Here is a 16,788-nt window from a genome sequence, read left to right as displayed (position 1 = left end):
AAGTCGTGATGTATTGACCTTGTAAATCAGCTAGATTCAGTTTCCAGTGAGCTATTTAAAAAAAAAACAGACTAGCACCAAATATATTGACTTTCTGTACAAATCTTAGCTATTACCCCTAGAAGATAATCAATGTTAGCACAACTCATTAGAATAGCGCAACTGACTGTGAGCAGGAAACACTGCTCCCAGAGATGGAGCAACTGGAGACATGGCTCTCCCTGCGCAACCCCTCAGCTCCCAGAGACAGAACTGAGGAGACAGCCCTCCATTACACATCATTTGTTGTGTAAATAGTTTGATTCTGGCATGTTCTTTGTAGATATGAAACTCCAAAGTTCTTAAACACGTCTTGCACTGGTTCATAAAGGGTCTGTTTTCTCAAACCTGGCAACATAAGAGAGCTTTGAGTCCGAGGAGGAGGGGGAGGGGGCAGATAGCTCTCTCTACTCTTGAATCTGTATTGCATTTCCCACGTTGTGACACACGCTTGCTGTCAGAATTACAGATTGCTCCTTTAAGCTGATGCTCCTTTGCTGCAGTAAGGCCTCGGTCTTGAGTGACACTGCCCTGTAAAGAACACAGCACCCAAATCTGATGAAAATGACACTTTATTGAGAGAACGGCAAGTATTAAAAATTACACAAAAGATCAGTCCACTAGCTCCGTGTAGTTGATTTGGGTTCTTCGGGTCAGTTTAGTTTTATTCAAATAGTCAATGAAAAACACGAACAATGACAAATAATGAACACTCCGTTTGTTTAGCGTTTAATAAACACAAATCAAAACCAGGACCGGATTAATTTGATTATTGTTCCATACAATGGAGTAAAATTTTATATATAAAAAAAAAAACAAGTTGTGAAAAGTTCTTGCTCTTCTTGCAGAACTCTATGAAATGCTAGGCTCCAGCTCCTTCTTCCCGTCATTACAAAAGATGCAGAAAACAATCCATTATAAAAAACAGGAGATTCATAATGGCATTGATTTTTGTCAAAACACCCACAAACGAAACAAGAACACATTATATCACACACATCAGTCAGATGTGTTCTGTCATACAGTCACAATCTCAACTCGACTCATTGTTGCATTGCCACAAAAAACGCCTGGATAGTAGACTACCTAATATATGCTGCACACAAACATATTAAGGGTAAAGTGAGTAAGGCTTAAGAAATTGAACAGTACTTTATAAAGTAATTTATCCCTTACAATCCAATCAAAAAAAGAAAAAAAAAAAGAATGCTTATAAGGAGAAGGCAGAATCTGGGTTTGAAGTAGAATTTCAGCCAAATACTAAACTACGTACTGTTACTTTAATCATATATAACTGAAAGCTCAGCTAACAGTTCTTCAGCCAGCAGCAGCGCTCTACATGGGGAACACTGGAAAAAGTAGCTCTGTCGTATCCCCTCCCATTTACTTTATAGCATGTCTTTATCTGAGGCAGAATTTCACATTATAAGAGCATTTATGTAACACAGAGATTTACCTACGCTACTATTTTGGCATAAATGTCGTTAAAAGTAACAGTACTCCATAGAAATGTGATTTCACGTTAGTCACTGCAGTTTTAAATATTTGTAAGACTTCTTAAATCTCTATTTAAAACTATAGACATGGTCTGCATCGCCATCTTAACCATATAGAACTATCCAGCTTTATAAGGGGAAACAGAACCGCCCAATCAGAATACAGTGGAGTCGCCACTAAAACCAAGGGCAACCTTTCTGATCCAAAGTACTATGATTGTCCGATACCAAACATTGCTCGCTCTCTCTCTCTCTCTCTCTCTCTCTCTCTCTCTCTCTCTCTCTCTCTCTCTCTCTCTCTCTCTCTCTCTCTCTCTCTCTCTCTCTCTCTCTCTCTCTCTCTCTCTCTCTCTCTCTCTCTCTCTCTCTCTCTCTCTCTCTCTCTCTCTCTCTCTCTCTCTCTCTCTCACACACTGTAAAATACAAAGACAGGCAGAATTTCGAAGCATACAAGAGGATTGTGAGAGCTGCCATAAAGCTGAGAAAACATAAAATACATATGTTAAATGTTACACTACCAAAAGTCTTATATCTGGAAGTGTAGCCAATCTCAGTCTTCAGCTGTAAATTATATTGCACAAGCAAATATGTGAGGAATAATATCAAAAGGTAAAAATGTATTACAGGAGGTGTTGCAGATACCACACCAGTCCATCGATTAAATCCCGACTAGCTGGTGCTTCAGAACTGCCACATACAGTCTATGAATAATGGAGGTTTAGAATTTACAGTCAAAACGGTTACTCAGCTGTTGTCAGTGCGAAATGTCCGTACCACATGCAGGGTATTTAATAAAAAAAATTATAATAATTATTACAGGAAACTGAGGGACATGTTCTGACATCAGAGCATTCATGCAATGCCACTGTCAGGTCCATCAAATATAAACGCCACCTTAAACACTCACCGAAAGCACCAATCTTCTTCAAAAAAAGTTACACTTCAAAAAAAAGGAACAGCTAACGTCTCGCTTTTCGCCTGGTCTTGTATTGCACACGCTACAACCCAAAGTCCTTACTGCACCTGGAACACGTTGATCTTGCTCGTGTTTTTCAGAGTCTGTCTGCGGTTGCAGAACCAAACCCGTACCACCTCCCTATCGTAATTCAGCTCCTTGGCGATTTCGGTGATCTCCTGACCAGTTGGAAGAGCATTCTTCTCAAAGTAGGTGTTCAACACCTCGATGGCCTGCGGAGTGAAGCTGGTGCGACGTTTGCGCTTCTTGGATGGCTCCCCGCCCACGAACTCCATCAGGTTTTGCTGACCCTTCTGATTCCACAGCTCCGCTTCAGCCAGCCAGCGCTCCAACACAGGTTTCAGCTTCTGCGCACTCTTGGGGGTGATATCAAGCTTCTCGAATCTGGAGGGTTAAAAGGCAAAGGTAAAATGAAAATCTCGTACTAACATTTACGGCAGCAAAGAGGAACTTTATTTTATTTTATTTTATTTAAGCTTTAATTTAGTCCTGCAATAATCAAGAATAAACTCTTATTTCAAGCACATCTCAGGTCAAAAAAAAGTGTGGGAATCCCAAGCCTAACACCAGCAGAGGCTACATCATCATCATCATCATCTTTTCCGCTTATCCATTTCAGTGTCGTGGTGAAAGGGGTTACAATAAAATAAAACTACTCTCCTCCAGCTGATGCCCCCCAGACAAAGGCCCCAGAATGTAAGCAGGGGTTGTCTCTTTTCCACCACAGAACAGGAGGGCATCTACGTCCGAAACGTGGACAGAGTTATGGAGATACAGAGCAGATCCTCATGCCGTTAGGGTACAGGGTTTAGATATAGACCCAAAGCCTGTCTTTGCTTTTAACCATTTGCTTTGTGAATGCACACAGCTGGTGTGAAAGGCTAAGGAAGGTAAGGAGAGGGAGACTAACCTGCAGATAGCAGACTGGCTGTAGGCTGGTCCTTCGGTGGCTGTGAGAGCCTGGCCCACTTGTGTTTGGGTCAGACCCAGAGAGAGCCGTCGGATCTTAAAATTCTTGGCAAACTCTCTGATCTCTTCCAGGTTAATGCCCTCTTCTTCAGACACTCCGGACTGTGTCTCTGCGCAGAAAACAACAGAAAATCCCATAAATGACCCGTCACCTAACTATGGATGCACAAGTTATCCCAATTGTCATAATACTATATTTGGATTATATTATGAATATATTGCTACATAATCTCTCAGTGGTATGTAGTGTATGATGTCATACTGGTCAGCCCTTAATGTGTCATGTATGGTCCAAATTATTTTTGATCCAGACCTTGTACATTTGATGACGACAACATCCACGGAATATAACGTAGGATGTGAGAATCAATATCGATGCATGATTAAAGCGCGAAAAAGGCTTATATACATATTTAAATTCAATATTATGTTTAACAAAAATACAGTGCAGTCCTAGGCATAAACAAAACCAGGTCCAGTTATAAATGCGTTGGGATGTGTTTTGACACACCTTCCATTAACAATATTATTTGTCGTAATAAAGAATTTTGTAATCTTTACAGTTCATGAATAAAATATTCATTTTAGTGTCCTTGTGTTAATCTCACAGGTATTCTGTGATTATTCATGATTAATCGCAAGTTAAAGACAGAGAGACTTTAAACTGCATGAGGATGCAATTAGAAAGATATTGAGTGTAAACCTACTGTTGACAAGTTGGCCAACGGTGGGCATTTCTGCACAAGCAATAGGAACAGCTGAGGAGAGAGAAGAGGCCAACTTCCCTGCTGAAGGCTGCGGTGCGATCACCACTGGAGACTGGGCCACTGTCACGATGGGACCCTGCATTCAGATTCAGAACAGAACAATACTGTCATTACTACTATTATAACAATTTAAGGTTAGTATTAAGGGCTACAAAAAATTATTCTATTTATAAACTGTTTTTTAATTTACTTTTTGATCACTCGATAAGATGATATAATTGAAAACACACACACACACTGCAGCATTTTAATGAAATGTAATGAACCATAAAAAATAACAATACACACAAAAAAACCTACAAGATTTCAATAATTAATTTCGTAGTATTTCAATATGTTTGCCCTTATTTCAAATTAAAATTATAAATATTTTGAGAATAAAGTCATAATAATTACGCATCATTGGAAATGTGAATTTGCTCTATTTTTATTGACATTTCTACACATCATTACCTTTATAACAATGTCTTTGTGTCTTTATGTTTTAGAATCCATACTTTGGATTTCCTGATGGATATTCAATGTTTGTGCCTTTGCGTGAGAAGCAGGTTTATAATAATGTTGTAGGGCCACTACAGTGAAGAGAAAAACAAATTTTGAGAATAAAGTCGGACTATTTGGAGAATAAAGTCTGACTATTTGGGGAATAAAGTCGGAACATTTGGGGAATAAAGTCGGAACATTTGGAGAATAAAGTCGGAACATTTGGAGAATAAAGTCGGAACATTTGGAGAATAAAGTCGGACTATTTGGAGAATAAAGTCGGACTATTTGGAGAATAAAGTCGAACTATTTGGAGAATAAAGTCGAACTATTTGGAGAATAAAGTCGGAACATTTGGGGAATAAAGTCGGAACATTTGGGGAATAAACTCGGACTATTTGGGGAATAAACTCGGACTATTTGGAGAATAAACTTGAAACATTTGGAGAATAAAGTCGGACCGTTTGGAGAATAAAGTCGGACCGTTTGGAGAATAAAGTCGGACCGTTTGGAGAATAAAGTTTGAATGTTTGGAGAATATATTCTGAATGTTTGGAGAATAAAGTCTGAATATTTGGAGAATAAAGTCTGAATATTTGGAGAATAAAGTCGGACCATTTGGAGAATAAAGTCGGACCATTTGGAGAATAAAGTCGGACCATTTGGAGAATAAAGTCGAACTATTTGGAGAATAAAGTCGGACTATTTGGAGAATAAAGTCGGACTATTTGGAGAATAAAGTCGGACTATTTGGCTGCATGTATTAAGAGGCTTGGTGTATTAAGAAGCTTGTGCAAGAAACTTTAGACTCTTTGTCTCTTTAGACTTCATTCTCAAAATTCAAAATAGTGTTCCTCTAAATATTCTGACTTTTCTCCAAAAAACATAGATTTTTTTCATAAATCAATAAAAACTTGTGGCAGTGGCTCTTAAACGGCATCATAGGTTTCTCCCTGTGCCCTCATACACATGGTACTATAAAAAGCAATGTAGATGCCATTGGGTAATTCACAATAACTTTTTACATTCTCAAAATATCACAACTTATATCTCAAAATAACTAATTTTAATGTCTAAATAATTCAGAATTAAATCACAAAATAATTGACTAAAATCAAATATTTATGACTTTAATCTCAATATAATTGTGACATTAAACTCACAATTACATTTTTATTCTCCACATTTTCTATTTAATTTAATTTTTTACAGAGGAGATAAGTTAATGTATAAATATAAACAATCCTTCTTTAAAATAAGTTGAATACGCCCAACGTTCGGACTACTTACTATTATTTGCTACTCAAATCAGAACAGCTGGGCACCCCCAGATTGAAAATTAATCCGTGTTAACCTAAAATAAACAAGACCAACTCATTGATAATGAAATAATCGATTATATGTTGCAGCCCTAGTATCAATACTGACTGATACTCATTCATTAATAGTTCATCCCCCCTTAAACTGACATACTGACTCATGCTTCATGTCCCACCTGTGTGGTGGTCTTGAGTGACAGAGGGCCTGTGACTTTAGGCAGGACAGTGGAGCTGGTGGGGGTAGTGGCGGCAGCAGCAGCAGCAGCCTGGCTGTTCCCAATGGTGGCTATGATCTGACCCTGTGAGTTCAGTAGCAGCTGAGGGGACACGGTTTGCACCTGCAGACCCTGCCCGGGTAAAGCAGATGCTGCAGCTGCTCCAGCCAAAGACGCAGGGTTTACCAGCAGAGGCAAAGTACCGATCACCTGCAGAAAGGCAACATAATACATACATTTATTCACATGCTGATTTTTTTTTTAATGCATCTTCATCTTTTCAATGCACCTTTTGCACAATTGTACATGTCACACAATAACACACACTGTATATATCAGTTCATTTTTTATGCTGCTCAACTCTTAACACACACATTCACCTCTCTCACCTGAATCTATTAAATCTGTATGTTCCTGTATTTTGATATTGTGAGACATACAAATTACTCAAGGCTCACCTGCGTATGTAACATAAGCAAGGACGGGCCTTAGCGCTCTACCTCACTGACTACATAAGGTCATTCAGACTCATGCTGTAGTGTTGGTAGCATCCTTTGCGAGTGAAGTATGCCTTGGAGAAGAGCTTGAAAGCTGTTTGAGTAGTTGGAAGAGGTTAAAAGTGGTTGCATTGTAGTGCTCCTGAAAACCAGATGTTCTTATGGACGCACTGTGGGCCATACCGGCCATACGGATGTTACCATAGCACCCTGTTGGTGGCAGTGGATAAAAGACGGCACGCACCAGGGACATGAAACATCTGGGAGACCTACAAGAACCATGGAGAGAACTGTTGGATTGTCCGACAAATGTGCAGTGACCCAACAGCTACATCTGCAGACATTCAGCGAGCAGTGATGCCCTCCAAGAGTCGTCCACTTAGTGCCAGCACCAATGGAGTCTAAGACCGTGTGGTGAGATTGAACCAGAATTATATTAAACTTGATTAGTTTCCTGATCCCTATCAGTTAATTACCTCTGAATACTATTATTATTAATGTTCAGAATTCCTACTGTTGTTTCCTGATTCTTTTTCTTGACTTTGCTATACTAGCAGCTGCTGACCTTGATAGAGAAAAAAAAACATTTTAAAACTGCTTCACATATCCGTGTGGTTTAGATTTGTGTTCAGTTGCTGCGGTTGTAAACGTAGCTGCAACTGTGGTTATTGCTGAATGTAATCCATGCTCTCTCACCTGACCCTGTGCATTGGTGATGATTTGGCTGGTGAGTCCTGGCACATTGGACATGGCACTTGTGATGATGGGAGTTGTAGTGAGCGAGCTGATGAACTGTGGCTGGGCACCCAGAGATGCAGCACTGATCTGAGAACGTCAGAGACATTAGTAAAAGATTACATTTGTACCTACCTACATACAGACACATGTACATAAACATCATGGTATTAATGTCTTTTATTCTGGACAACACATAGTGAATAATAACATAATAATAATAATAATAATAATGAATAATAACAATAGTTTAACAATAGATAAACATCCAAAACAAAATCGCCTCAACAAAAGGTATGGCAGCAGGACACAATCCAAATTGGTGTACAAATAAATTTTAAAGATTTTTTGTGCAACGTATAATTGTAAATCCAAATATGAAAATTCTCCCACTCTTATCATTTTTAATCCCACAAAGTCTTGATTATTAATAATCATAATCACCATCCTGAATTGGTCTAAAGCAGGGCTCACCTATAGGGGCACCTTGACCTATGACTGGTGAAACTTTTCTATCCACTACGGTACAGTTTTAGAGTTCCAGGAAAATCATAGTTAGCATGGTTTGTACTCGGACAATCACATATGTGCAGGAGAGGGCTCCAGACATCGCTGTCCTGGGGTCAATAAAAATAGTAAACTGGACTAATTTTGCTGAATATAGATAAGGTCCCATCTTTAAATTTTAATATGCAAATTTGATCAAAAGCATTGTTTTGTAGGGCAGCACGATGGTGCAGCAGGTTAGTGTCGCGGTCACACAGCTCCAGGGGCCTGGAGGTTGTGGGTTCGATTCCCGCTCCGGGTGACTGTCTGTGAGGGTGTGGTGTGTTCTCCCTGTGTCTGCGTGGGTTTCCCCCAGGTGACTGTCTGTGAGGAGTGTGGTGTGTTCTCCCTGTGTCTGTGTGGGTTTCCTCCGGGTGACTGTCTGTGAGGAGTGTGGTGTGTTCTCTCTGTGTCTGCGTGGGTTTCTTCCATGTGACTGTCTGTGAGTAGTGTGGTGTGTTCTCTCTGTGTCTGCGTGGGTTTCCTCCGGGTGACTGTCTGTGAGGAGTGTGGTGTGTTCTCCCTGTGTCTGCGTGGGTTTCCTCCGGGTGACTGTCTGTAAGGAGTGTGGTGTGTTCTCCCTGTGTCTGCGTGTGTTTCCTCCGGGTGACTGTCTGTGAGGAGTGTGGTGTGTTCTCTCTGTGTCTGCGTGGGTTTCCTCCGGGTGACTGTCTGTGAGGAGTGTGGTGTGTTCTCCCTGTGTCTGTTTCCTCCGGGTGCTCCAGTTTCCTCCCAAAGTCCAAAAAACACACGTTGGTAGGTGGATTGGCGACTCAAAAGTGTCCGTAGGTGTGAGTGTGTGACTGAATGTGTGTGTGTGTGTGTGTGTGTGTGTGTGTGTGTGTGTGCTGCTCTGTGAAGGACTGGCGCCCCCTCCAGGGTGTATTCCTGCCTTGCGCCCAATGATTCCAGGTAGGCTCTGGACCCACTACGACCCTGAACTGGATAAGCGCTTAGAGATAATGAATGAATGAGAAAGTATATTTTATTTAGAGTATTTGTTATTTATACTTATACAACTTAATAAATCTTATACCATTGGAAAGCCTGGTAATTTCCCTTTTACATGACATTGGCAGAGAGGATTTGGCCAATTTTTCATGGGCGCAACCCACATACTCAGCTCTGCTGCTCATCCCACAAATGCATGTTCCTTATAAATGTGGGACCATTTAAAAGGGAAATTAACAGGCATATTTGCAACAAATAAATAATCTACCAAACCCAATTTTTTTTACTTTTGGTGCTATGTTTGTATAACACTGTATATAATTCTATGTGAAAACTGACAAATACTGCTGAATATATTGAATTGTAACGCTCTCTCTCACTCCACTACATCTGCCATCTGTCAACTGTCATCCACTGCACACCATAATCACAGGAAAGAGGAGTAAGTTCAGTGGCAGGTTTCAGACCAGGGGGTTTGGAAGCTAGTGGAGGACTAACTGAGTCAGTTATTGCAACTGCCTGCAGCTTTTTGTGTAGAGTTATAACACCCTTGCCTTAAAAGCTTATATTGCTACATGTAAGATGGATAACTAGGAACATATGGATATAACCTGAGATCAGAATCCAACTATGGACCCCTAGCACAGATGTGGTTCAACAGCATTAGATCATACCAGAAACACAAACACTCTCACAATAAACTCACAATAGCAGGGTTGATGGTGAGGCCTGCAGTCTGGAGAGTTGCGACGGAGGCACTGGGCTCAGAGACCTTGTGCACAGCTGGAGCTGCGGTAACAGCAGACACCTGCGCAGTGCTGACGGGGGTGGCCGCCGCCTGCTGCACAGCTGCCTGCACTGACTGCAACGCTGCCGTCTGTGGCTGAAGAACCGTTTGCGCAGACGTCTGAAGCTGAGACTGCACTGGGTTTAGAACAGTGGCAGCTGGAGAGAGGGAACAGAGGGTCACATGACGCTGCAAAGAACTACCAGTCCACTGCCAAATTAGAGGGCAAGACACTTTAAGGAAAAACTACTGTAATCTTTGATGATCTTCATACTAATACAACGCTATAGTGTTCATCGTGGCCTTATTCACCAGTTACTACGTGCATATTTTCCAGTAGATATGGCTTTATTCATGGGTTGCTTCAGTGTGTAAGAGACTATAGACAAAAGCCACATATACTTTGACTCATTCTTTTCTTTCTCAGATGACCTTTTAGATGATTATTACAACTGTAAACCTTAAATTATTTCACTGGTTTGGCCTAGAGGTTAATAAAGTAGTTCTCCTTGTTTGAAAAATGTGAGGGATCAGTGAGAGATGTTTCCACGCTACAGAGAAGCTGAGGCTGAATCCCAAATGTCTCTCTACACCCTACATAGGGCACAGTGTAGGTCAAAGAAAATAGTACACTATGTCGAAAATACTGTTTATTCAGTGATAAAGTTCACATTTCCCTGTCAAACTAGTGAACTGTAAACTTAATACATCAATCATAGTGTGGCAATACACTCATGTATTGCAACGTCTTACCCTGCAGGCCAGCAAAAGGCAGTTTGAGGAGTCCTCCAGCTGGGCCGGCCGCAGCCAGGCCAGGCAGAGTGGCCACAGTAGCCGTAGGGAAGGTCAGTACTGCCAGGCCGCCCTGACCAGCCACTGTGTTAGCCATACTAATGGGAATTAACAGGGGCTGGGCCAGGGAACCCTGCTGGGCCATCATGCCAGTCATCAATGTAGCCAGGCCATCCTGGGTCAGAACCTTAAGAGGAAAATATTAAGATCATTTTAAATATAACACATAACTTCAGAGACCAACCATCACATCATATATTGGGCAAGTACAGAGGAACGATTTTAACACGTCCACATAAATTTTTACTTTCTGGCTACGTACTAATGGCTATAATTCAATGTGTATTTTTGGCATCTCTGTATAAATAAAGTCAAATAACTTTATTTAATGGAAACAAACATGAAATTAAATTAACCCCCCCCCTCTATTAGTCCTTGATGACCTTGTCTTCTTGTCCTTCAAAATAGATCATGGGCGACAAGATGGCAAAATCATTACTAATCCTTCACACAGTTATTATAACTGACATTATACACTGTTAATGGTAAATTCAAGATGCGCTCATAACACATATGCCAGCTGTTATTGTGCACAAAACCCTATAAACAGCTTCCCCTCTCCACTGAGTGACCCTTTAGGGCACTTTGTGGATTTGAGTGTGGTGGATCATTCAGCAGCTGAGGTTTCCTTGTAACTGAACCTTATATTTCATCACTAAATACCTCCATTCTTAAAAACAACTTTTACCCAGGATATAACGGAATATTCCTGCACATGTCAATTCAGACAGGATTAATATGACTTGGGGTTATTTTTACTGCTCGTTTTACAGCAGGTAAAAGGCTCAGGAATCTTTCCAGAAACAGGAGCTCACACTTTGGAAAAAGTGACTGAAATGGTCTATTCAGACGGGATTAAAACCACAGGGATACTCCAGTAATAATTACTTTACCCCACATTCAGAGGAAAACTAATCTGTCCAAATAGGACTTAAAGCCAGGCAAGGAGTCAGCTGAAACTACTGGGGTGGACTTACTCTTTAAAACATGGCCCATTCCATGTGGAGGACCCACTACATGGAACATAAACTGCTTTTATCAAGGACTAAGAATATTTTTTTTAATACTATAAATAATTTTATAATAAAAAATATGATTTGTTGCAGGTTAGTGGTTAACACTACTTAATACTCCTGCAAACTTTTAAGTTACAGTCAGTAGAGTGTACAGGCGTAAAAGCAGAAAAGGCCCGCAGTAAAGGGTTATTCATAGCTCACTTGTGGACAGGCCTGGACGGCGATAGGCATGGTCGTCTGTGGATGGGGCAGGGACACATTGATAGGGCCCGCAATAGTCTGAAGCGCTGGAGCTGTAGTCTCTGTAGAAACTGCAGAAATAGAGAGAAAGGAGGCTCAGAGCAAGGAAACACTGATCAAAACAGAGTAGATGCCCTCATTCTAATCCAGGTTGAAACTGTGCAGTTTTAAAATCATATTTAGAACCTAGGTGTGAAAATTTAACAGAGCTTGTGAGCCGGCAGTCTGACATGTTTCAAACAGGAAAAAAAGAGGTGCTGGGAATATTATTTTTTAAAAAAAGCCCTTGAGGTTTATTTTCCAGAAAAAAAAAATGTCACATTGAAATTGGAGCCCTAAAAAGATAAGTGTGTACTGTGTACTGAATCTAGCTATTATTCTCTCACCAGAGGCTGTGGTGTTGGAAGCAGGTGGACTGTCCTGAGCACACCCCTCTGTTGGATCTAAAGTTAGACATCCCCTGCTCTCTCGTCCTGGCTCCACTTTGATTTCAGTCCCCGAGGAGGGCACTGCAGCGTCCACTTCTACTTCCAGGACTCGAATAGTCTCTTGGCCAGACATGACAATAACCTGGAGATGAGTGAGCACATGAAGTTGTTGAGAGTTAGGCTGTTTGCACTTCCTTATGTTGGACACAGTTGGCCAGAATATTCTGACTGATTGTTTATAGGAGTGGGTAGGGTTATGAGGGGTGGTTATTTTGAACATAGAACATTTTCTGTGAATATTAGTGATTGTTTTTCTCCTCCACTGCTGATGTCACTTGTGGAGTTCCACAGGGGTCAGTACTGGGGCTTCTCCTGTTCTCTTTACACATGCTTTACACATTGGGATTGCAGTTTAGGAAGCACAGTGTTAGTGTTCATTGTTATGCCAATGATATTCCTGTATCTTCCAATTAGTTTTGATGGATCATTATGTGTGAGTGAATGTGTGAGTGTGTGTGTTGCCCTGTGAAGCACTGGCGCCCCCTCCAGGGTGTGTTCCCGCCTTGCGCCCAATGATTCCAGGTAGGCTCTGGACCCACCGCGACCCTGAATTGGATAAGGGTTACAGATAATGACTGAATGAATGAAATGGATCATTAAGAACTGTGTTGAAGACATTAGGAGGAGGATGTTTTTAAACTTTTTCACCCAAAAGCATCTATTGCAATGCACTTCATATTGGGAAAAATCAGTCTCTATTGCAGTGTTTGCAATTAGAACAAAATGACCTATTTACTAATAAGCTAATGAGAGTATAAACATGGCAGACGTAAAGGAAGTGCCGAGGAACAAACACAAAATTAGCAGGGTCCATCAGGGCACTTTGGAGAAGGACGATGAATGTATACCTGATGATCTTGAGCATGTAATATCAAACTGTAGGAAGGAAAAGGGAAAGCCAAGCAGTTTAGGGCACAATGAATCTACAAAAAAGTGCCAGGAGTGCCCACACAGATCCAGCTTAAACATTGCCTTCTCTAAAACCCCAAAAAGCAAACCTGCTCATTGACAGTGAGTGGAGCGTCATTTGCAGGGAGATCTTCCGAGTCCATCTTTCGTTTTGGTTTCCTATGGGGGTCACAGGATTGCCATGGTGATGGAGAAAGTACACCCTGCTTGAGGGACCACCTGAGGAGAAAGAGTAGAAGAGTATCACATGTGCTGAACCACTATGACTGATGTTCAGGGCCAAAGAGTTACAACATGTACACCATGCAAAAAGGCTTAAAGGAACACTGAGAGAACACTGAAAGGTGAGATCTGGGTTTGATGCTCCTAAGGGCTCTGCCTAGTGTAGTTCAATTTTACAGCACTGTCCTGAAATCAGTGGGAAAGGGGTGCTGTTTCCTACCCTCTTCCAAAATTTGCACAGTGCAGATTCTGCAGTGTTGAGCCCATTGTAGCAATGAGAAAGGCTCAGTGAAACATCACAATGATTTTGAAGATGCAATTTTAACGTAAAAATATTACACAGTATTCCTTTAAACAAAGTGAACCCGAACACGCATTGATGCACTTTTGGAGGCATAGGGAATTGAGTCTCAAACATATTTTAAATAAATCAGGAAAACTGTGATCTCCGGAGGCATGGTGGCGCTACAGGTTTGGTCACAGCCACTCAGTTCCAGGGTCCTCCCTGGGTCACTGTCTGAGGATTTTGGTGCCTGGGATTTCTCCCAGTGTCTGTGTGGGTTTCCTCCGCACACCAACGTGAGTGTGACTGACTGGGTGAGTGTGGGATTCTGTGACAGATTGCTGCCCTGTCTGGGGTGTGTTCCTGACTTGCACCCAGTGATGTATCAAGTCCACACTGGGTAAGGTTTAGATATTAAAGCCCTTTTCAAACGGGGTTAGATTTACCTGTGGATGTGCTGCATCGAAGTAAACACAGACCAAAAGTGCTACAAAACTACACAACTCGAGTAACAAATGAGTTTCTGTTGTGATCAAACTGTGTTTCTCTGATTTCTATGATTGTGGGCAAACGCTGTTCTCTGGTTTGTTTACGTTCAGAAGCTCAGACTGTAGGTTTGAGTAAAAAAACGACTGTTGTTTGTACATGGCTGGAAGTTCATCTGAGTTTTTATTCACGGTTTGAACTACCACAGAAACTGATTTGTTACTCGTGATATTTAAGTCTGTTGCTCTTTCGCTCTTTGTTTACTTTCATGCAGTTAGCGCTCTCCCAGATTTAGAGTCTGTTCCATCTGCACCAGTGGAGCAGTTTTTTTTTACCTATTTACAGACACCAGGGCTTCATAAATACATTTTGGCCAATGACTAGACAATAAGGTCATTAATGGTGGATAATATCGGAGTGAGGGCTGATCTCAGAACTGTAGTTACATTCTAAAAACTCCAGTAACACTGCCGTGTCTGATCCACGCTGTGTGAGGGCAGTATGTAAAACAATTAGCAACTCCTATCTCTGTTATTTACACCACGATCCAGTTAGAAGTCACCGTAAATATTACTGGTGTCCTTTGTTAAACTGACATTACCCCACCTCTCCACGTAACACTAATCCCACACGAACAGGGCTTAAAAACGGTTCTGATTTATTTAAGGAGCACATTTTAAAGAAACACTAGGTAAGATTTGGTATTTTTGCTCCAGTTGCAGTTGAGGAGTGTGATTCACATTTACCACACTGTCCTAAAATCAAGAGGGAAGTTTGGGGTGGTTCCCTACCCTCCTCTAAATGCTACACAGTGCAGTTTCTGCAGTGCTGAGTCTAGAGTAGCAACAACGGAGGCTCTATTCTGCCTGTTACCGCTCAGTTAGAGCATCACACTGATTTGGAAGCTGTAGTTTTAAGGTAAAACTATTATCTACTGTTGCTTTAAAGTAGAAATCTACCAAAAGCTGTTTGTATGTAAGTGTTGCTACCCTGTTATTGTTGTTGTTCAAGGCGGGAAGGAAGGAAAGAGGGAAGGAGGGAGGGAGGGAGGGAGGTGTGGGTAAATGTGAGGATTTTTGGCTACCTCCATTTTAATATATGTTGGGCTGGTAGCTTAAAAACAATAGGGCATTATGCAAGCACTGCGGAACAGCGTTTCCATAGAAAGCGGCCTTCAGTTTTGGGTTCGGGTCGTGGTCGCACCAAAAGACCACCGTCAAACACACACACACACATCTCCTCTCTCTCTCTCTCTCGCAGGTGAATGTCACGGAGGACACACGGTTCAAAGACACGGTTCTTCTTCATCTGTCAAAACTTGAGCAGGTGCTCCAGCCCCCAACCCCTGCCCCCACCGCAGCCTTCTCTCAGTGTAAATATACCTCTAAACAACATTATCGCTCGTTTCAGGGACCAAACCCACCACACGTCTCTAATAATAACCTCCCTCTGTTCTTACTCTCCCCGTGCCCTGCCTCGGGACCGCGTTTTCTGTGTTCCCTCTCTCTTTATCATAAATATATAAATTATGCTAATTAAGACCATTGCATATTAACCGAAAAAACTCATTTCCTATCGCCTCCGCGGTCCAGTCAAAGCTAGCGGCATCCTCCGGCGCGCTTCTTTCCACAACTTACCCGTGAATTTCGCCTTTATTCCTCCGTTTCTCCTGCTTCTCCGAGCTTTGCCACAGTTTGTGTCAGACACACATAATTAAAAATTCATCTCACAGCTTCCAGACGGCCGCTGTGGCCGCGCACAAAAGAACCATTTGCATTGATAAGGAGCTCGGCCGCGTCCTGAACCTCCTTAACTGAATATTTAATGACGCCTGTCCTCCTCAGCGGCCGCGCGGGTGGGCCTGCTGCACCTGAGGGGACAGGAGGAAGGGTTATCTGCAGAAAAGTGCCCCAAAATTAGCGGAATTTGGCTCTTTTGCACTACGTCATGAACATAATTTATGCAGGCCGAGTCTCGCATTGAAAACATGTCGCTGGCTCAAACACAGCCAGAGCTATGGCTGCCTTAAAGACACAGTGCCCCCCGTTTCCACACGGAGACCCTCCGAGGTGTGGAGCGGTGAGTGAAGGTTGGGTAGGTCAGGAAAAAACATAAGGAAGTTAGGGACTAATTCGGTTTTATTACATGACCTTTTTGTACACTTTTTGTCCGATTTATCAGCTCCACTCTCAAAGTTACTCTGCATACTTTGTTTTCATTCATTCATTATCTGTAACCCTTAGGTTACACAGGGAGAACACAACACACTCCTCACAGACAGTCACCCAGAGGAAACCCACGCAGACACAGGGAGAACACACCACACTCCTCACAGACAGTCACCCAGAGGAAACCCACGCAGACACAGGGAGAACACAACACACTCCTCACAGACAGTCACCCAGAGGAAACCCACGCAGACACAGGGAGAACACACCACACTCCTCACAGACAGTCACCCAGAGGAAACCCACGCAGACACAGGGAGAACACAACACACTCCTCACAGACA

The 16,788-nt window shown here is 41.9% G+C and overlaps 1 protein-coding gene across 1 annotated transcript; it reads right to left on the bottom strand.

Moving 5' to 3' along the window:
- Nucleotides 1-1,906: 1,906 nt before the first annotated feature.
- pou6f1 (POU class 6 homeobox 1) lies at nucleotides 1,907-16,230 on the bottom strand. Its single transcript, XM_066672543.1, has 11 exons — nucleotides 15,914-16,230; nucleotides 13,375-13,504; nucleotides 12,275-12,458; nucleotides 11,850-11,959; nucleotides 10,534-10,759; nucleotides 9,700-9,938; nucleotides 7,458-7,586; nucleotides 6,226-6,474; nucleotides 4,188-4,323; nucleotides 3,422-3,590; nucleotides 1,907-2,895 (listed from the first exon to the last, which is right to left on the bottom strand). Exons 2-11 carry the CDS (start codon nucleotides 13,426-13,428, stop codon nucleotides 2,550-2,552), a joined length of 1,842 nt encoding a protein of 613 aa, XP_066528640.1. The 5' UTR covers nucleotides 13,429-13,504; nucleotides 15,914-16,230; the 3' UTR covers nucleotides 1,907-2,549.
- Between the last annotated feature and the right edge of the window lie 558 nt (nucleotides 16,231-16,788).

This window comes from Hoplias malabaricus, chromosome 5 (genome assembly GCF_029633855.1).
Source record: "Hoplias malabaricus isolate fHopMal1 chromosome 5, fHopMal1.hap1, whole genome shotgun sequence".
Taxonomy (NCBI): Eukaryota; Metazoa; Chordata; class Actinopteri; order Characiformes; family Erythrinidae; genus Hoplias; species Hoplias malabaricus.
This window is presented reverse-complemented; position numbering and strand designations above follow the sequence as displayed.